The sequence below is a fragment of the Castanea sativa genome, chromosome 8 (assembly GCF_040712315.1).
Source record: "Castanea sativa cultivar Marrone di Chiusa Pesio chromosome 8, ASM4071231v1".
NCBI classification, from domain to species: Eukaryota; Viridiplantae; Streptophyta; class Magnoliopsida; order Fagales; family Fagaceae; genus Castanea; species Castanea sativa.
Window position 1 is genome coordinate 49,025,265 of NC_134020.1, and position 21,330 is coordinate 49,046,594.

Consider the following 21,330-nt stretch of genomic DNA (forward strand, 5'->3'; position numbering starts at 1 on the left):
AAAATCTCTCAATATTTTCAAGAATCCAAAAATGTTACTCTATACCAAACACCTTCAAAAATATTTAAAATACAACTTCTTTTAACCTTGAACTCATTTCATGAAAAGACTAAACCCACTAAACCAGTACAATATGTGCTAACATGTTATTGATACTATGCGCTAAGAGCAATAGTATTGGATGTGTTAAATAAACACCAAAAAACAATCTATATTAAATGTACCAAATGCCAAAAAAATAGCATTGTTCTACCATGCCCTTCTACCTGTAGAAGTGTCCTTAAGCATATACTACTTTCTTACTTAGTGTTCGTCTAAGATCCGCTTATTTTACTGAAATTTAAACTTTTAACTAAAAGTATTGTAGATAAAGGTAAAAATTAGCTGAAATAGTATAGTGAGACTAATAAATAGTACCAAATAATGCAGTGAGACCCATAAATAGTAATAAAAATAAACTTGATAGAAAAATAAATTGGCAAAAAATAATTCATGCCAAACGCACACTTAGTTTTTTATTATATTTTCTTTCTTTCTCTCTCCTCATTAGTTCTTTTTCCCTAGACTTCCTCTCTTTCCCCTACTTCTATCATTCTCTCTTTCCTCTACTTGGTGGCGAGTGATTTGTTTTGTTATTTTTAATATTTTATAATGATAAAATAAAAAAATAAGATGCAACATGTATTATTAAATATTACATTAAAAATAAATAAAATAATTTTTGTGCGTTTTAAAGTAGCATATTTTTTTTGACCCATTGCTAGTGCGTTCTAAAGTGTGCTAGTGCGGGTTTAATCTAAGTAAACAAAATTATCGATGTTGAAACTATCCCACTACCACCAACTTATATTCATTTTTTTGACTTTTCATTGGAAACTACTTGTTACTTTCTTGTAGCAGACTGAAGATACTTTCCAAGACTACAAAAAATAAATTTGTATTATCTTCATCAACAGCTGTAGAAGTTTTCCAGTATCAATGGCGAGAGGATTGACGTTCACTGCAGGAGTACTCACGGCCCTTATTGCTGTTGTACTAGTCCAAGAAACTTGCAGTGATACTGCTGAGGTTAATGATCATCACTGTCCCCCTTCTTCCTGTGGCAATATCCACAACATAAGCTATCCGTTTCGATTGAAGAGCGATCCAGAAATCTGCGGGGACTCAAGGTATGAACTGTCGTGTGAGAACAATCGAACTACTGTGTTACACTTATTTGCTCGAAAATACCATGTACAGGAAATCTATTACAATAACTACACAATCTGGGTCGTGGACTCAGGTATATGGAAGGATAATTACTTCTCCTTCCCAGGTTATTCTTTAAATCGCTATAATTTCAGTCAATATCGCTCTGCATATACCACGTATCTGCCGAAGAGGACAGAGGATACCGAACTATCAAGGAGTGTGGTTTTGATGAGCTGTGAAAAACCAGTGAATTCTCTATTCTATTTGGACGCTTCTACTTGTAATACCGACAGTGGAGAGGATTTCAAGAAGAGGTATAGATACGTTAAAGTTGGTAGAACGAATGCAAGCGATGTGGAGGACTCGTGCAAAGTAGAGAAGATGTTCCTGACATCGTGGCCAGCAAGTGATGACCCAATTAATACTTCCTGTACAGACGTCCACAATGAATTGTTATATGGTTTTGAGCTCTCATGGCTACAAGTTCCTTGTGGAAGTCTTTGTGTACACACCCTTATTAGTAATTATTGCTACCTTGATGACGCGAACCTTGTTCAATGCATAGGTTAATTTTCATGGCACAAAGATATTTGTAAATTATGCGAGAAATTTAGGTCATAGTACACTTGCCATTTTCTAATTAAATACTACTTGCATGTATTATTGATTTAAATAAAAATTATACTCTAATTTAATCTAAGTGTATATGTGTGTGAAACTCCTTTCTCAAAACTTAAACTCGACTATTGCCTCCCACACCACACAAGTACTTATACTTATGGAGTGACCATTACACAAATGGTGTGCGGTGGTATATACATTATTGATTTTTAATTTCCTTTTGTACGTTTCTTTCTTTCCGACATGCTAGGTATATTTATTGTAGTTTAATATTATAATCACTTGATTTTTAATTTTGAGGTTCCAAACGTTGATGTTATTCTTTTCTTTGTCAAAACAGGAAGATTCTCTCTCTCAATCCCAATGATTTTCGAAGGTGAGGTTTCTATTTGTCTAAACAGACAGATAATCTAGAAATGAGTTGTTGTGCCTAGTGATGGCATGCATGTAGAGCAATAACCATGTATGTAGAGCAATAACCATGTACTTAATTTCCTACTTGGACAACCGGTTGATCTCATACCGTTTTTTTTTTTTTAGCATAATCTAAATGTATATGTGTATGAAACTCCCTCTTGGAGACTTGAACCTTGGTCTTTGCCCCCCACATCCCACAAGCACTTATACTTGTGGAATGACCATTGCACCAAAGGAATGTGGTGGTGATCTCATACTTTTTAATAAGAATAAAGGGAAAAGTTGTTAATGAATTAATGCTGATTTACTGTTTCACAAAAATAATAATAATAATAATAATAATAATAATAATAATAATAATAATAATGATTTACCATGCCCTGGACTTTTCAACTTATTTATGTCACTTACTTCATTGTTTAATTTATTTAATTTTTGTTAGAATAAAAAAGAATAATTCATCTTTCTTGTATATCTTGCAGCTTCTTTGGAACAAATAGGGGTTTTCATAGGTATGAACCTGTGTCTCTTTCTTTGATCTACTTTATTTTAATTCTTTTTATCAATAAAGTTTGCCCAAACAGGCCATAAGACTTTGAGTTTGAAATGAAAGTGACATTTACATGAAATATACAACACAAATTGTGCTTGATTATTATGATTCATGAATGCGGTTAGTTAACTATAATTTTAACCAAAAATTAGAAGTTAATGATGAGAGCATTTAACTATGGGAACTAATTTGTTTTCTTATAATTATTTTTGTGATGTTCCGGCACAGGGCTACATTTTGCAGCAAAAATTTTGTTGGGGAGTCCATGTGTCATTGCGTTTTTTATATATAAGTGGCATAGAAGGCATTTATCAATGTGTGACGCAGTTGAAAATTTTTTGCAAAGCCATAATAACCTCATGCCAATTAGGTACTCTTACTCACAAATTAAGAAGATGACTAAATGTTTCAAGGACAAATTGGGTGAAGGAGGTTATGGCTCTGTATATAAAGGAAAGCTTCAAAGTGGCCATCTGGTAGCTATAAAGATGTTAGGTAAGTCCAAAGGAAATGGTCAAGATTTTATCAATGAAGTTGCCACAATTGGAAGGATTCACCACGAGAATGTGGTACAACTTATTGGCTACTGTGTTGAGGGACTAAAGCGTGCCCTTATATACGAATTCATGCCTAATGGTTCTCTTGACAAATACATTTTTTCTCAAGAAGGAAATATCCCCTTAAGTATTGAGAAAACATACAATATTTCTCTTGGAGTTGCTCGTGGAATTGAATATTTGCATCGAGGATGTGACATGCAAATTTTACATTTTGATATCAAGCCCCATAACATTCTTCTTGATGAGAACTTCACCCCAAAAGTGTCAGATTTTGGACTTGCAAAACTTTATCCAATTGATGAAAGCATAGTGTCTTTGACTGCTGCAAGGGGAACACTAGGATATATAGCTCCAGAGTTGTTCTATAAAAACATTGGAGGGGTCTCCTACAAAGCTGATGTTTATAGTTTCGGCATGTTATTGTTGGAAACGGCAAGTAAAAGAAAGAACTTGAATGCATTTGTAGAACATTCAAGCCAAATTTACTTCCCAACTTGGGTTTATGGCCAATTTAACGAAGGAAATGACATAGAAATGGAAGATGCCACAGAGGAGGAAAAGAAAACTGTTAAGAAGATGATCATAGTCGCATTATGGTGTATACAAATGAAGCCTAGTGATCGTCCCCCAATGAACAAAGTTGTAGAAATGCTTGAAGGAGAAGTTGAATGTTTACAAATGCCTTCCAAGCCTTTCCTATTATCATCACCAAAGAGGCCAATAGCAGATGTCGAAGACAACTTAAATTCAACTAGCTCATCAATTCAATCAGGTGAATCAAGTCAATTAACTCAAAACTAGTTGATATTTAAATCTGTTGATTTACATGGGAAAGCTAACATTTCCACTAAATGAGAGCAATTAGTGATTTACAAAGATGCTTCATATTTATGTGAAACAAATAATTGTTCCCTTGATTTATTATAGCTCTCTTTTAAGTCTTAACGTACATTGCTGCTGTTGTTGTTGTTGTTGTTTTTTTTTTTTTTTTTAGCTTATAAATTATGTCAGCTCGTACTTAAAATTAACAAATCAAGGTTCAACTTGATAAAGTATGGAGCTGTACTACAATCTTCACTAGCCATGGGCATATTAAATTGCACCAATCTTCAGCACTCACAGATAATTATTACTATTCACTAGGCCCAAGCCTACCTTCAAGGCCACTATAATCGAATTATCATTCTGCCAAGCGGCATATTTTATGCAAAAATAATTGAAATATTCTCAAATGTCACATTAGAAATAAAAATAAATTAAATATTTATTTTTTGTTTCATTTGGTTCAATGTTTCAAGACTTTTCTAACTAAAAAATAAATATTCTTTGTATCTTTTGGTTCAATATTTCAGACTTTTCATCCCTCATACATACACACAAAACTCTTTGCATTTTAATTCACCATTTTCACTTCTTGCACTTCTACCCCTTTGTATATATACCTACATATATCCCTTTATGTCATCCCATATTAAACACACATAGACCAAAAATGATGTCATATACCTTCAATCTTTCAACGACACCTACCTAGCTCTAACATTGTTGTTTCATCTAATTTTAACATGTATGAGTTGGCTAAAACCAAGGAAGGGGAGCTTACATTTTCTATTGAATGGCAACAAAAATTACGATTTTTATCTTAAGGTCGGACGTTGTGGATTCGTGAATTTTGTAAATGTTGTGATTGACTGTGGTTGTTTGAAATGTATATTTTGTTTTAGAATTAAGGAAAATGAGAAAGATACATTTTGTATCAACTTTTATTCTATAATAATATTCCTCCAAAGTTGTATTTTTTTTTTTTTATATTTCTCGTTCCTTTAATTGAATAATTATAATGGATATGTGTGAAATAGCATTGGATATATAAAGAGAATAAACCAAATAAAAAATAAAAACTTAAGGCCACACTCTTTTGTGTCACAACCTTACCACAACTCTGACGTGGTAGGTTGTGATAAGTGGAGAAAAAATGATGGGTTCATGTGAAAGTAACAAGTAACCAATTACAATCTGTTATATAAGAAAGTTTTAGAAAATGGTATGGTCTTAAAAATTACTCTCGTAAATAAAAATGGGCTAAACCAAGAGGAGAGAATATATCAATTACCCAAAATTTTAGTTTAAAAAAAAAAGTACTTTTCAATAGTTGGTGCTTAAATTCCATGCTCTATATTTTCATGACTTGAATTTATAAAGAAGCTTAGACATAAAAAACCATCAGGAGCATTAAAATTCACAATTGCTGTTAAATTTTCACCAATGACATGTTTCGGTAACACCAAAATGAATGCCATTTAATTGAATTTTTGGTCAGTTGTTTACAACACTCCAATATGTGCCAAGTAGCATTGTCATCTATCAAGAACTAAGTAGTTCAATTGACACGTCCTAATGTTTTCAACGAAAATGTTTAAAGTTCAAATCTCCTCTAACTCCACAAGTATAAGTGACTGTGGAATGCAGGGGCAATGGTCAGAGTTCAAGTCTCCAGGAGTCTCTAGCAGAGAGCTTCACACACATATACATTTAGATTAGGCTATAGTAAAATTTCTATCTTGTATTAAAAAAAAAAATCCCCTCTAAGAGCATCAGCAATGGGCTTGCTATATGCCAAATGCAAGGAGAATTTGGTATTTCAAGCCTCAAAGTGCTCAACATCTGGGAATGCAAAACCCAAGTATTGCAAATTTTTTTCAATATTGCTACAGTGCAATTCTACATGTAGAATTGCACTGTAGCACAATTGCAAAAGAAAATATTAATATTTTATCTCTGTCTCTCCGTCGCTGAAACTTCACCAAACCACAACACACAACACAGCCAACCCACCAATGTCCCATGGCCACACCGACAATGACACCCACAACCCATGGCCAAACCGACAATGACGCCATTGAGCACGGCCAAACCAACAAATCTGACCCCTATAACCAACAAAAACCCACTGGACCACAACCAACAAAAACCCACCGCCGGAAAAACCCCCCGCCGGAGCACAACTAACAAAAACCCACCGGAGCACAACAACCAACAAAAACCCACCGGATCACAACCAACAAAAACCCATATCATGAATTCATGATCCACGACTCACGATCCACAACCAAAGCACAGACCCATGATCCACAACCGAAGCACAAACCGGAGCACAATCAAACCCAAATAAGTAACAGAGAAGTCAGACAGGAGAGAGAGAGGAAGTGAGCATAGATTGGAGCACAATAAAACCAAAAAAATATTTTTTATGTTTGCTTCTGGACTTAAAAAATAATATTTTAATAAAATGGTAAAATAATAGAGTTTTGGAATGTTAAATGTGTTGTAAAATGGTATGATATAATGATAACGTAGTTTTTTAAAATGGTAAAATAGAGTAGAATTGGAATTTCGAGATGCTAATGCTCTAACTAACTATAACTACTATCAACCAGAAAAATAAATAAAAATAAACAAAGGCATTGTCACTCGAATCAACGCATCAACTCAATAAAAAAGTAGATTGGTGATGATAGATCTATTATTATGTGTGTGTACATATATAATTTAATGGTAGGAATGGATACATAATAAATATGATATGCTTTTATGCATATCCCTTCCCATAATTGCAGTACTTTCATATTTTCTTTCGGGGGTGTTGTTTCATTAAGAGCCCATTTGGTACATGTATTTAAATACATGTTTTCAATTTTTAAACATTACACGTATTTCTACATTTTTTCACCCACACGTATTTCCAAAAAATACAAACAACGTTAGTAGAATAACATTACCAAACGGGCCCTAAGGCTGTGGAATAATGAGCTTAAATTTTGCTTATATAGATTCCTTAAATTTTCACAACATTTACTATGCATCTATAGTCCGGCATTTTCAAAGTGCTTTGTTTGCTTCCAGCAGCTAATGAGCTAGAAATGGGAGAAGATTTTAGGGCAATTAAATTTCTGCATGTGGATACATTTTATATAGGTATCCATGATAGGTAAAATCACAAATTGCATCTGGTAAATATAGGAATAAAAAATGACAAAAACTAGAATAACAGAAAGCAACTATTTTTAGAAAGTTCAATTGAAAGTGCTAAAAATTAAAAATTAAAATTAAAAATAAAAGCGCCTACAAAAATAATAATAATAAAAATTAAAACTAACTCACACTAACATCAAAAAATTATAAAAGCACCCATTATAAGAAAAGTCTACTCATTATTCCTCTACAGGCCCCCAACCAAAAGCCACCATCCTACAGAAAAGAGGACAAAAAATAAAAGGGAAATCAGTGCTAAGAAATAAAAGATGCCACATCGTTCGCAGGAAATGGTACATAAGCTGCTACATCGTTGCCAGATCTGCTGCTTCCTCTCTGGAAACTGAAAGCATAAGTAATCGAAGTTCCACCGGCCCAGTTTACATAATTGTCACCACCCAATCACTGCTATAGCAAAGTTATAAACTTTAAAATCTGAATACAAGTCCTCAACATGTAAACCAGCTAGTAAGCACTAGCTAATGCAAATTCAGCAACTAATTGACAGCTGCATCATAGGAAGTAATCGGGTGTTCTCCGTGTTACATCAGGACAGCGATAACAATAATTCGGTGCACTGAAAATGGTCACCACTTTTTGTTCCTGTCACAGGGAATGAACGTTAGCTACACAAACTGACCATCCCTAACAAAGCCTCAAAACAAGGCTAAGTACTTACGTGACCCCAGTTATATCCTTCCATAACCAGCTGATGAGCGCTAGCAATCAGCTTTAAGTTATTAGTATGGTTAAACTGCTCAGATATCTCCTGTAAAAAGTACAAGCCAACAGATCAACAAAGCTTGGCATGATATGATGAACATCTAGCGAGTGAAAGAAGACAAAATTGATGAAACGACTTTGATTTGTAGCCATTGCGCAAGTAACTATGACATTTGACATTTCACAAGTGGGGTGTGAGATGTTTAAGCATTGGAGTCTTAACTTCCTAAAGTCCTCATCAATGGTGTTATGAGATCAGAGCTAGATAACCGGCTAAAAGTATTTGCAATGCATCAAGCAATGATATACACTTTTAACAGTTTGTTTTAAACGAAGTACTTATCAATTTTAAATATTAATATCTCATCCAAAAACTTGGGGAAAACATATTCGGTTCTAGGCCAAATACTAACACTAACTGAATCTAGAAAATGTCTAAATGAAACCTTTTGTCAAACATGAACATTAATGAGTTATTCTACCAGCTATTTATTGTTTGATTAACTAATTAACCAACTCCTTCAAACTTCTTGGGCTTGATTTAGAAAATCTGCAGACTAAGTAAATATTGGCCAGCATGTGACACCAAGTTAATGTCAATTGTCAAAAACAGAGAGCCTCCTGTTAGCCACAAAAATCATAACGTACTAGCAATTATGCCATAGATCTCCTGCAACTCCGTTAGTTCAAAATGATCTTAAATTATGCTTATATTCAAAGCAATTCGTTTGGATTCAGGAGGCATAAGAAATGGCCTAATAGGATTAACAGAGCATAAAACATTGTTGTGCTCTTAATAGGCAAGAAGTTAAGCTGTACCTGTACAGAGTTAAGGAAACTAACTAATTTTAGCCTGGAAATCTTTTACAGACATTCCCCAATCCAAAACAGAATACCAAAAAAGAAAGAAATAAGAAAATTAATCTGGTCGTTCCTTCTTCACATGCAAAATCTATGGCCATCTGAAACATAAATTATTCCAAAATAAATCCAAGAATTATCCACTAGTACTCAACTTTGAGTCATACCTCACAAATATGAGGCATAAAAACAGACAAAGTTTTGCTCCAAGCCTCCAACCAATTACATGCCAATCTATAAATCATTCATGTGTATTATTTAAACAAGTCACATAGCTCATTAAACAAACCATGTAGTGTGTTGGAGGAATTTTTTTTAAAACCAGTTTGGAGATTAACTTTCCTTAAAAAATAGGTAGATCTTCTAATTACATACTACATGTGCATTGGAAAATCATGTATTTTTCTAAATCATCTGGAATATTATATACAGTATGTTAGATATTGTCAATTCTGAATAGCAAGACAAAAGTTCTGATTGCGGAATCCAGTTTAATGGTCTATAACCTACAAGGCGCCAATTTTAGGGCCCAAAACTGAGTCATATTTTTTATATATTTGTCCAAAGAAATAGAGAATGGAATGTATCTAAGAAAAATAAAGGCCATATTAATATGAAGTATTAATTTAAATTATGGTATCAATTCACATCCAATGTCATAATCATGGATATTCACATATTGGGGTTCAAATGTATCAAGCACACATTCTGACATTCTCTGAACAAGTAAAGAGCAATATATTTGTTCCTATATCATAAGTATGTTTAGTTAGCTAAAGGTTTAAGAAAAGGCTTGGACATAATTTATATAGCTAAGATTTAGAAATAAGGCTTGGGTATAATATTCGTAACTTATTCTTTTCCCCCTTAAATACCCAAATTATTCAATCAACAGAAAAAGAACAAAGCATTTCTACCCAAGGAATGAAACTTTAAGATCATATCCAACAAGTAATAGCAACTAATCAAGAAAACTATTTCCAATTTTCAACAAATGGACAGTTTCAGCCACCATTCACAAAAAATAGAAGATAGTGGGGATACTGAGATTCCATCCAACCATGAATAAAGTTATACATTTGTGATAACCGATCCCTGTCATTGACTTGTTGCAATTCAACCTCAATCTCATCTCTATGGTGGAAATGAAGCAGAGCGGGTAAGCCTTGTATTTGCTATCCTCTTATCCTCTCCAAGAGAGATCATAACAAGATTGGAAGGGTTCTCAATCATCATTTTAGCAATAAGGTAGCCAGAAATGCTCCATGTCTGGTACTTCCTGGCTTGCTTTCCAATGTAACGCCAGTCTTACCATCATAAATCACAATACTCCGGCCAGCCATCCTTGGAAAGCCGTTGCTCTACCAGTTCAATTGCCCGCTTTGTGATTTGAGGCCTTCCAGTCATGATGCATGCTGCTTTAAGTAGCCACACCAGAACTACAAAAGCATCCCCGACCACCAAATCAGCACAAAACTTGTTACACAATATGAATAGATATTTCTCGCTTATCAAAATGCAGTTTATTTCTTAGCTGATGGTTTCTAAATTGATGCGTTGTCTTTGAAGGGCTTAAACAACTAGGAAAAGTGTTAGGAATTTAAATTCCATATATCTAAACCAAAAAAGTCAGACATATCAAATGCTCTTATAAGTCAACCATTGGCTATCGATTAGAAAATTTTGGGTAGCAGGACACTTATTGAAGATTGTTGTGAGTAGTTGATTATATAAAATCCATTCATGATGTTTATTTACTAGAAAGACTACAAAGTAACACAGCATGAGATCAGAATCTAAAATACAGTAAGGTTCCGAAGTGTTGGTATATCTGAAACATAATTTTTCATTAACATAGATTCCAAGCAGCAATGCAATTTACATTCTGAGCTTTGTGTTCGTGGTTTTCACCTGGCCAAGAGCCACCACTATGGTAACTCCACCGTGTGTTCTTTGGATCAACACCAGTCAAAGTCCTCCAGTCACGTCCCTCCAGTGCTGGGTAAACAATCTTCAAAGGCAACTCCCCAACCAAGTCCTCCCAGTGCTCCTCAACAAGATCCATTATCACTGTAGCCTGTGCACCTGTGGCTAGACAGCTCAATGTGGTGATGCAATTCCCAAGTAAGAACAACTGGAAGTCCATGCGAGCTGGGCTGACATTGCCAATTAAATACCCTCCTCTCAAGGGCATGAAATCAAACACCCAATCAGTGATAGACTCTGGGATGACATTAAATTTATTGACAGTAGTGTGGGAGTACTCCTCCGTTTTGTACTAGTATATTTTATTTAACTGTGTAAAGTCGAGCCAGTAGTACTGCTGTATTTGAAAGCTGAGAGCTGTGATCCGCTTATCAATTCACTCCACTAATTTCTTATCATCATGCTCTGGTTTCAGCATCTGCCCTGAACATCTTATTGCAAAATAAAAGAGGGCATGGATCTCAATTGGATATCCATATCTTCCCTGTTTCGAAAGTATGCCGAAGTGTTATCATTCAATGGGACTGAAAAGTTAACATCCTTGGATTGAATGGCAGGAAAGTTTCCATATTGTTTGAGAATTCATACTGATAAATATATTATACAGATACTACCATTATTGAAAATGAGAGACTCGCCATACTCCTGTCAATCATGCTACCATCTGAACATAGAAGTGTTGGGAAAGTTTCAAAGCCATCCGAGAGGCGAAGATTGAGTATTGACTTCATTCTCCTCTGCACCTTCAGGATGCTCTGCCAGTGCATAATCACTTGTATGCTTGGTATATGCCCTTAGAAGTATAATCTACCAGAACCCAGAATCAACTGGTGCAACTCTTCCAATTGCTCTGCCTCCAAAATCTGCAACACAAATGTCCTTCTGAAGTTGTGTCAAACTGAACCTTGAAACTTGCAGGTATTGCACCTTCTCCAAGAGTATTGTTGTCAATCTTTTTCTCCCAGCCTTGGAATTGGAGGGTCTTTAATAGGAAGTTTTTTACTATCTCAGGTTCTGCAGTTTCTTTCATCAGGCAAGCTAAGCCAGTAGGATCAAAATCTCTCACAAAAACCTGCAAGTTTAGATAATAAATAATATTATGGAACAAATGCAGGTAGACAAATTGGGGATCTTCTCTGCAACACTTTGTGTGTATAAGAATATCTGCATTTTACACATTATCTAATACGGGCCATTAGGATATTAGAATGCAATAGGTGCAAAGTGTCATGGGACAAGAAGTCCAGATATATTTCGATCATCCAGAAAGGGTCTTGAAAGTCAATCCCACTCCATCACAGACTAGTTCTCTGCTCACACCAACATCAAAAAATGATTCAGGAGGTCGGTCCCTCTAGATAATCAGGTACTTGAAAGTCAGATTTATAGTTCTCCAAAAAGGTTTCCTTAGTTCATTCAGCAGTCCACATTTCCAAAGAAAATTTTATTAGGAAACAAATCAAGCTGCAAATTAACATATTTGATCCCTTAGAAATGAATGAACCATAAATACTCTCTCAATTATGTCAGACCTGCTCTACTTCATGAAACATTAGAACTGTGCGAATGGCAAACAAAGTGATAAATTAGCCTCCTTTCCTATGTTTAATACATTATTCTAATTCACAGTGAATTCAACATAATTAAAAGAACCAATCTTTAAGCTTTTATTGAATTTTGCTTTTAATCTCCTAATATATATACTAAGCAACCGTGTACTCAAAGGCTCGTCATGAAGGTTGATGCATTTTTCTCAAAATTCTCTTCTAAGCTCTCTTCTTAATCTCACATTCTTCTTCCTTTTCTTGGAGCATAAATACCCCAATATAAGTCAATATTGGAAGAAATTTTAGGGACAAGATTAAAAATATACCGAACTTAGAGGATTTGATTTGTAATTTAACATTTTTAATGATCAATCAATGGAAAGAAAGCTCAAAAAAGTTGCAGAAATGCCAAATTCTTTGAAAGGGAATTTTTTTTTTTCTCTTTCTTATATATCTTGCAGCATTTTTTGAGCTAATCATCGGTAGTAATCTGTCTCTCTCGTTTGAAGCATGAAAGTAGTTTAACAGTATAAAATGGTGAGGAACAATTAATATGATAAATATAATACATTCAGGCTACTTGTTTTATTTTTCGTACACTAACTTAGATTTGAATTCAAGTATATTTATTACTCATGAATTTTATCAAAATTTTATTGTTCAAGTTTTCGTTCCTCAAAGACAAATCCCTACTTCCATCGTTAGTTTTCTCTATATTTTCCTTTATTTTTAATTATTGGATGAAAAAACATTCGGGCTCATGTGAAAAGAAAAAAGAAACACCTAAATTTTTTTAATCAAATCGATGGTGATTATATTGATAATTATGGTTTCAATTAAAATTCAGTAATTAAATTGGATTTGATTTTATTAGGGGTTTCATTTTCTTCGAATTTTTTGGATTTGCCATGCTTTTGTAGTTGCCGTAGGTGAATAATGTAAAAGTAGATCCAATTGTTGTGCAAATTGATAGGCTTGATTTGGTTCTACAGGAGAACTCTGATTTGGATGCATATGAGACTCTGGTCAAGTATTGATTATATTGTTAGTAATCTAAATTTAGGTTTCACACGAAAACATTTTCTATATGTATTAGTACAATATATCATGGTTACATTTAAAAAAAAAAAAAATAGAGTTTGTGTGTAATTATACATGGCGTTCTTATACATTCAAGCATCTCACACTTTGGGATTTGTTGTGGACAAATTATTCTATGAATATCAATTTGCTTCCACTTTGCATACATAATGTATTGATTAAAAAGCATTAAAGATTTTTCTTTATTTGTAAATTTTAATCAAGGAAAATTAATAATTTGGAGGCTCTATATGGTACATGCCGGATTTTCCTAAAATCTATGTCAAGAAATGTGTTGTTGCTTTAGATTGAGAAGGAAGAAGATACGGGATTTTCTCCCTTGACTTTTATTTCAATGAAATATTTTTTTCCCTTCATTGTTTTGTTTTGTATTTAAACTGTATTTTTCTCTTGAAAAGGACTTTAATACATCTCATTTCTTCTATTTCAAAGGCTTCATCAGAATCTTGGTAAGAAAAAAAGAAAAAGAAAAAAGAAGAGGCTAAATAGAAATCTATCAAAGAGTTTGGAGGTGGTAAGTAATATGTGAAAGGCAACGGAAAAGAATACATGTTTTGTAGCAGAAGAGTTTCATAAACACTCCGTGGTAATGCTAGTAAGTGATATAAAAGTTCAACATGTACTATACTTCTCTTTTCTTTATCCTTATGTCTCTCTCATTTTCTCGCGTTTTCATGCATTCGTCACCAGGACCTACGTAGACTCAAAACCCAAAAGACTAGGACCCTTTTCCTCCTCAGCCCCATGTCAAACTCAACCTCTCGCTCACCCCAAGGATAAATGTTATGTTAATGGAAAATCGGATTGATGCAACATACTATTGATTATTGAATGATATGATTTGATAAAATTGTATTACTTAATGTTATTACTTTTAACATATATATGTTCAACATTCTACTTAATCTTGTCATTAGTAACTTACAACAACATCCGCATTGCACAGGGCCCTCAACTATTTAATATTTAATATGAGCTACTATTTGGTGACATTCCTCTAGTTGACAAACAAAGAATTTGATCAACTTTTCTTACGCATGGTATGACCATTAGAAGCTATTTGATATATCATACTGGGATGACAAGTTGTGTTTTCATTAATGTTCTAGAGAGAAGGAATAAAGATAAGGGAATAGGGATGACACTACTTGCAAAAATCATTTTCAAGTTTGTATGGAAGGAAACCCCACAGCTCCATAGAAGCTATTTGTTGACTAATGAGTCATGGTTTCTATTGGATATGAAGGTGCATACATAGCATTCATACCAAACTTGTCCATATTGTCAGCGCCTACCTTCCTATAAGGTCTTTTAAGTTTACCCGTTGAACAATTTCTTGTTTTATTTTTATTGGTTAAAGAATAAAGGATATGGAAGAATTGATAAAATTGTCAATTTATATATTCTCAAAAGTAAGAATGTGAATAGTGGATAGTGGATACTTATCTTTTAAAAAGGGAATCAACATTTCTTAAAAGATGGATTGAGTGGGGAATTTAAATACCCACAAGTATCTATTTACCTGTGCGGTTTACAATCAAAGGTAAAAATATTTAAAAATCTCTCAATATTTTCAAGAATCCAAAAACGTTATTCTATACCAAACACATTCAAAAATATTTAAAACACAACCTTTTTAACCTTGAACTCATCTCATGAAAAGATTAAACCCACTTGTAACACACCGTATTTTTTTTTATACCAATTTAATTATTATACTTAAATTATAAAGAGGCCTACAATTAAATAGATTAAATTGATCTGGGCATAAGATATTAAAAGTGAGATATATACTTTGGAATATGAAGCCCAAGTGAGGTGACATAAGTATATATATATATATATATATATATATATATATATATATATATATATGGGCTTTGTTAAGCTTTAAAAAAAATAATTAAATAAATAAAACCCTAGCTTTCTTCCTCTTTGGTCACACATGTATTTCCTTTTGCTTCAGCCGACTATTGAACTCTGCTTTCTTCACTGTGGCATTGAGTTGGAGTCTACAGGTATGATTTTCTAATGCTCTAGATTTAAGAAGTTGGAATAGTCATAGGTAGAAATTGTTATGAACTTAGACTATCTCTATACTAAAAGAAAAGAGTGTAGCCTCCATTGTTGACCGAATCAACCATCACCTTTTTGTTATTGGCTAAAACAAGTCCAACGGCATCATGGGAATTATAGGCTACTAGATTGATAGTTAAGGCTTCTACATGGCTTCCTATATTTGATTGAATAGATATATTAATAATAATCTTTTACTATGGAGATTTAAAGCTTTTAAAAGGGAGTTTTGGCTTCTCTAGCAGACCATGATGATTATTGTAGTAGGAATTATATATATATAGTCGTATGGTCACCATAGACTTTGAAATTGAACAAATAGAGTAATAGGCTTGGACTTTGTGACTATGTTAAAGGGATAAGGGTGCTTGTGTTAGTATGTATTCACACATAGCCTCCACTATTGACCAAATCAACTATCACCCTTTTATTGTTTTCTAAAACTTGTCCAACAGCTTTGATGGGGAATAGGCAACTAGATGAATGAATTAAGGCTTGTACGCGGGAGCCATGTTAGATTGAATATATATATATATATATATATATATATATATATATATATATATATATAATGTTAGAGTCAATAGATATCCCACTTGATGTATATATATAATATTAGAGTCAATACCCAGCAGCATCAAGTGGGAATGCTAAGCAACTAGATGGATAAATTAAGGCTATACGTGGCTTCCAATATTAAATTGGATAGTTAAGTAAATAAATAGAGGATTTTGGATATAACAATTTTGTCTAGGATAAAACCGTTTAAGTGTGAAAATAGATTTTTAAGTGGGAAATTGTGTATTGATGAACCTATTTTTGGTGTTGATAGGTTCTAATTCTACAGATTTTTTGTGATTCAAGGGAGGTTGATTTCCTTTATTTTTGCAACTAAGAGGTAAGTGGTGTTTGCTAATTTTGGGGATTTTCTTAAAACAGTGTTTGATTATTAAACTATTCTATATCAAATATATATGTTGATATTATATATAAATTGATACTTTATAAATGCTTGATGTGCACGTTGAATATTCATTTTACGAAAAACATGTGGGACAACCTAAATTTATTTAAACTTATATGTGTGAATATATATTGATATTTTGAGAATTATGAATAGATTATTTATGTGAGCATCTTGAATATGTTTTGAAAACCTATGGCAAGTCGTGATTAAAAAACTCAGTATTGTGTTAGTCCTTAGCAAGGAACAATCATACTGCAGCTAGTCCTTAGCAAGGGACAGTCCTAGAAAATGAGACAGTGCACATTTGGTAGCTCCTTAACAAGGGAGTATACTATTGAGGATCCAAAAAAGAAGCTCCTTAGCAAGGGACTGCATCTTTAGGTTCCAAAGGAACCATCTTTAAGAAAGGGAATGAAAATGAGGTTCCAGTCCCAGAAAAGGGGATAGCACAACCCTGTCAACGGGGCGTAAACGTTGACCACGAGTAAAGCCTAGGAAATTGTGTTTGTGATGATATACATACATACATACATACATACATACATACATACATATATATATATATATATATATATATATATATATATATACACTATGATGGCTCACTATATAAAGATTATTATTTCTTTTATATGAAATATTTGATGATAAAATATTGATGAGGTATGAGTGATGAATTGTTTGTAAGAATTATTTTTTTAAAGGTTGTTCCCATACCCCAATATTAGTGAATTCCACTTATCGAGTTATCTCACCCCCTCCCCCCTTTATTTCCCCTTACAAATACATTAGATGGATTATTGGAGGAGAGATTCCTAGAAGTCAGCAGTTACAAATTATTGTGTGGGATTGAAGATTTTATTTTTACTTTTATGATATTAAACATTGTACTGGAGAATTTTTTTTAGGATGTTTTAATTTTTGGTGGATTAGAGCTCTGACATTTGTGATGAAATTTTTAGGTTGCTGGATTCCTTAATTTAATATTTTTATGGATTTTTAAGATTAAATAGAATTTTATTACTTATGATTTTTGGGGCGTTACAATTGTGGTATCAAAGCTTAGGATATGATTTTGTAGACACTTGAAAACTAGGTTATGATTCTATAGACACTTGAAAACTAGGTTATGATTCTATAGGCTTGAAAATCAGGATATGATTCTACAGACACTTGAAAACTAGGTTATGATCTTGATTTTTTTTCAAAGCATTGGTATCTAGGTTATGTTTGATGAGATATTTTAAATAATTTTGGCAATGTTACTTCTTATGTTTAGTAGTAATAATTGTTGCACCATCTATATTTCTTGATTTCTTTGTTAACTAGGTATCATGCCACCCAAAAAGAAGAGAGTAGCTAATTCCAATAGTGAGGAACCTATCGTTAATTTGCGAAGACCAACCAAAGCAAGGGTTGGTACTGAGGCTGAAGTCACTCAAAACGTGAGAGATAATGAACATCCTAGGGTGACACGCATTGATCCTTTGGATGAAGCTACTGCACGATTGTTGGACAGGTTGACCTAGGTTGCTAGTAGAGGTGTAGGTAGGGTAGAGGCAAGGGCTGGTTGCTCTTTTGAGACTTTTATGAAGCAGAATCCCCCTTCCTTTGATGGGAAGCCAAATCCTACAGAAGTTGAGAACTGGTTCTTGCAAATGGAGAAATTGTTAGAAGCTTTAGATTGCACTGACTCTCAAAAGGTGCGGTTTGCAACTTTCAAATTGATTGGAGAAGCTGAGCGTTGGTGGAGATCCACTAAAGCCATTTTGGAGGGAATGGACACTGAGAGAAACCCCATCACTTGGGAGAAATTTAAAGGGATTTTCTATGATAACTACTTCCCTGAAGTGGTTCGGGAACGAAAAGAGAGGGAATTTGCTGATTTGGTGCAAGGAAGTATGACTGTTGAGCAATATGCAGCTAAATTCATTGAGTTATCTCGCTTAGGACCCCCACTTAATCCTTACTGAGGCAAAGAAAGCAAGCAGATTTCAAAAGGGGTTGAATGAGAGACTTCAACACCATTTGATTGCATCAGGGGTTGATAATTATGGAGAGTCAGTTAAGAAAGCCATGAGACTGGAGGAAGATTTCAAGAACAATGTTAGGAATGAGAACCCACCTAGAAACATTGGACAGACAGGCTTTCGACAAGGCAATGCTCAAGGTCATTGGAACAAGAAAGGATCTGTTGGGAGGTCTGGGAGTAATTCATCATCAAATAGGCCAGAAAATAAGAATAAACCCCAGAATGCTCAAGGTAGAAGTTTGACTTGCCCTACATGTGGAAGGTTCCATGGAGATAAGCCATGTTTCTTTGAAGGAAAGGCTTGCTATAATTGTGGGAAGACAGGACACTTAGCTAGAAGCTATACATCTCCTCAACAAAACTCAATGGCACAACCTAGAAAGGATGATCAGAGGAGGAAGGCACAAGGGAGAGTGTTTGCACTCACACCACAGGATGTTCAAGCTTCAGATACTGTGGTTGCAGGTATCCTCCCATTATTCTCAAACTTTGCTAAAACTCTATTTGATTCTAGATCTACACACTCTTTTATCTCCACTCGATATGCTAAGTTATGTGATAAGAAACCTGGACATATGGATTATGACTTGTCTGTGGCCACACCTATAGGTGATTCCTTAGTGTGTAATTATATGCTTAAGTCTTGTGTTATTCAAATTGAGGATAGGGAAATGTTAGCAGACTTGATTTTGATGGACATGTATGACTATGATGTAATTTTGGGAATGGACTGGTTGGTAACTTATCATGCTCGTGTAGATTGCTTTAGAAAAGAGGTGGTGTTTCGGCCTCTAGGAGAGCCAGAATTTTGATTTAAGGGCTCTAGGATGCATGCCTTACCCAGGGTGATATCAGCCCTTCGGGCTCAGCGTCTATTACGAAAAGGATGCCAAGGGTACCTAGCTCATGTGGTGGACACTAGGAAAGAGGAATTGAAGTTGGATGATATCCCTGTTGTGAAGGAGTTTCCTGATGTCTTTCCTGAAGACTTACCAAGGATACCTATAGATAGAGAGATTGAATTCTCCATTGATTTGCTCCCTGGAACTTCTCCTATATCAAAGGCACCATATCGGATGGCACGCATTGAACTTAAGGAACAGTTACAAGAACTTCTAGACAAGGGGTTCATCAGACCAAGTGCATCTCCTTGGGGTGCACCAGTTTTATTTGTGAAAAAGAAGGATAGGACTATGAGGTTGTACATTGACTACCGTGAGTTAAACCGGGTTACTGTGTGAAACAAATACCCTCTCCCTCGTATTGATGACTTATTTGATCAATTGCAAAGGGCATGAGTCTTCTCTAAGATTGACCTTCGTTTTAGGTATCACCAGTTGAAAATCAAGAGTGAAGACATACCTAAGACAGCTTTCAGGACGAGGTATGGGCACTATGAATTCTTGGTAATGCCTTTTGGTTTGACCAATGCTCCTGCTGCATTTATGGACTTGATGAATATGGTGTTTCATGAGTACTTAGACCACTTTGTTATTGTCTTTATTGATGACATTCTAATCTTCTCCAAAAGCGTGGAAGAACATGAAGAGCACTTGAGAATTGTTTTTCAAATTTTGAGGGAGAAGAAGTTTTATGCAAAGTTTAAGAAGTGTGAATTTTGGCTTGATCAAATGGTGTTCCTAGGGCATGTGATATCTGAGGCAGGGATTTCTATAGACCCTAGTAAGGTTGAAGCTGTGGTTGATTGGGTAAGACCGACAAATGTGAGTGAGATCAGAAGCTTTTTGGGCCTTGCTGGCTATTATAGGAGGTTTGTGGAGGGATTTATCCGTATTGCAGCCCCATTGACTCATCTAACTCGTAAGAATGCCAAGTTTGTGTGGACAGAAGAGTGTGAAAAGAGTTTTCAAGAACTTAAGCAAAGGTTGGTCACTGCACCAGTACTAACCATCCCTAGCAACTTGGGAGGTTTTGTCATTTATAGTGATCCTTCAAGAAAAGGGTTTGGTTGTGTGTTGATACAACATGGTAAAGTCATAGCTTATGCTTCCCGCCAATTAAAGAGTTATGAACAAAATTATCCCACTCATGATTTGGAGCTGGCTACAGTGGTGTTTGCATTGAAGATTTGGAGACACTATTTGTATGGTGAAAGGTGTGAAATTTATACAGATCATAAGAGCTTGAAGTACTTCTTTACTCAGAAAGAATTGAATATGAGGCAACGAAGGTGGCTTGAGTTGATTAATGATTTTGATTGCTCAATCAATTACCATCCAAGCAAGGCTAATGTGGTAGCTGATGCACTTAGTCAGAAGTCTTCTGGTTTCTCAGCTGCCTTATTAACTACTCAAAAGGAGATTATTAATGACTTGGAGAGGATGGGAATTGAAATTGTCATGGGTGACTCCCAAGTCTTTATGGCCAGTTTAACAATACAACCCACTTTGATTGAGAAGATTAAGAGGTCACAGGTCGAGGATGCACAAATTGTAAAGATCATGGGAGAAGGACAAGAAGGGAAGAGACCAGAATTTAATGTGTCTAATGATGGTGTTTTGAGATTTGGAAGTAGACTTTGTGTGCCAAATGATTTTGCATTAAAGAAGGTGATTTTGGAAGAAGCCCATCGTACCCCATACTCAATGCACCCTGGTAGCACTAAAATGTATTGTGATATTCGAGAAACTTATTGGTGGAAT

General features: G+C 34.5%; 3 protein-coding genes across 3 annotated transcripts; 2 read left to right on the forward strand and 1 right to left on the reverse strand.

The window, feature by feature from the left end:
* Window positions 1-882: 882 nt before the first annotated feature.
* On the forward strand, window positions 883-4,271 carry LOC142607934 (LEAF RUST 10 DISEASE-RESISTANCE LOCUS RECEPTOR-LIKE PROTEIN KINASE-like 2.4). The gene is made up of 4 exons (XM_075779619.1): window positions 883-1,756; window positions 2,153-2,188; window positions 2,712-2,741; window positions 3,011-4,271. Exons 1-4 carry the CDS (start codon window positions 979-981, stop codon window positions 4,141-4,143), a joined length of 1,977 nt encoding a protein of 658 aa, XP_075635734.1. The 5' UTR covers window positions 883-978; the 3' UTR covers window positions 4,144-4,271.
* Window positions 4,272-9,975: 5,704 nt separating this feature from the next.
* LOC142608243 (putative alkaline/neutral invertase D) lies at window positions 9,976-11,423 on the reverse strand. Its single transcript, XM_075779983.1, has 2 exons — window positions 10,870-11,423; window positions 9,976-10,397 (listed from the first exon to the last, which is right to left on the reverse strand). Exons 1-2 carry the CDS (start codon window positions 11,150-11,152, stop codon window positions 10,273-10,275), a joined length of 408 nt encoding a protein of 135 aa, XP_075636098.1. The 5' UTR covers window positions 11,153-11,423; the 3' UTR covers window positions 9,976-10,272.
* Window positions 11,424-18,224: 6,801 nt separating this feature from the next.
* On the forward strand, window positions 18,225-19,479 carry LOC142606477 (uncharacterized). The gene is made up of 2 exons (XM_075777819.1): window positions 18,225-18,534; window positions 18,677-19,479. The coding sequence occupies exons 1-2, from the start codon at window positions 18,225-18,227 to the stop codon at window positions 19,477-19,479; spliced, it is 1,113 nt and encodes a 370-aa protein (XP_075633934.1).
* Window positions 19,480-21,330: the final 1,851 nt, after the last annotated feature.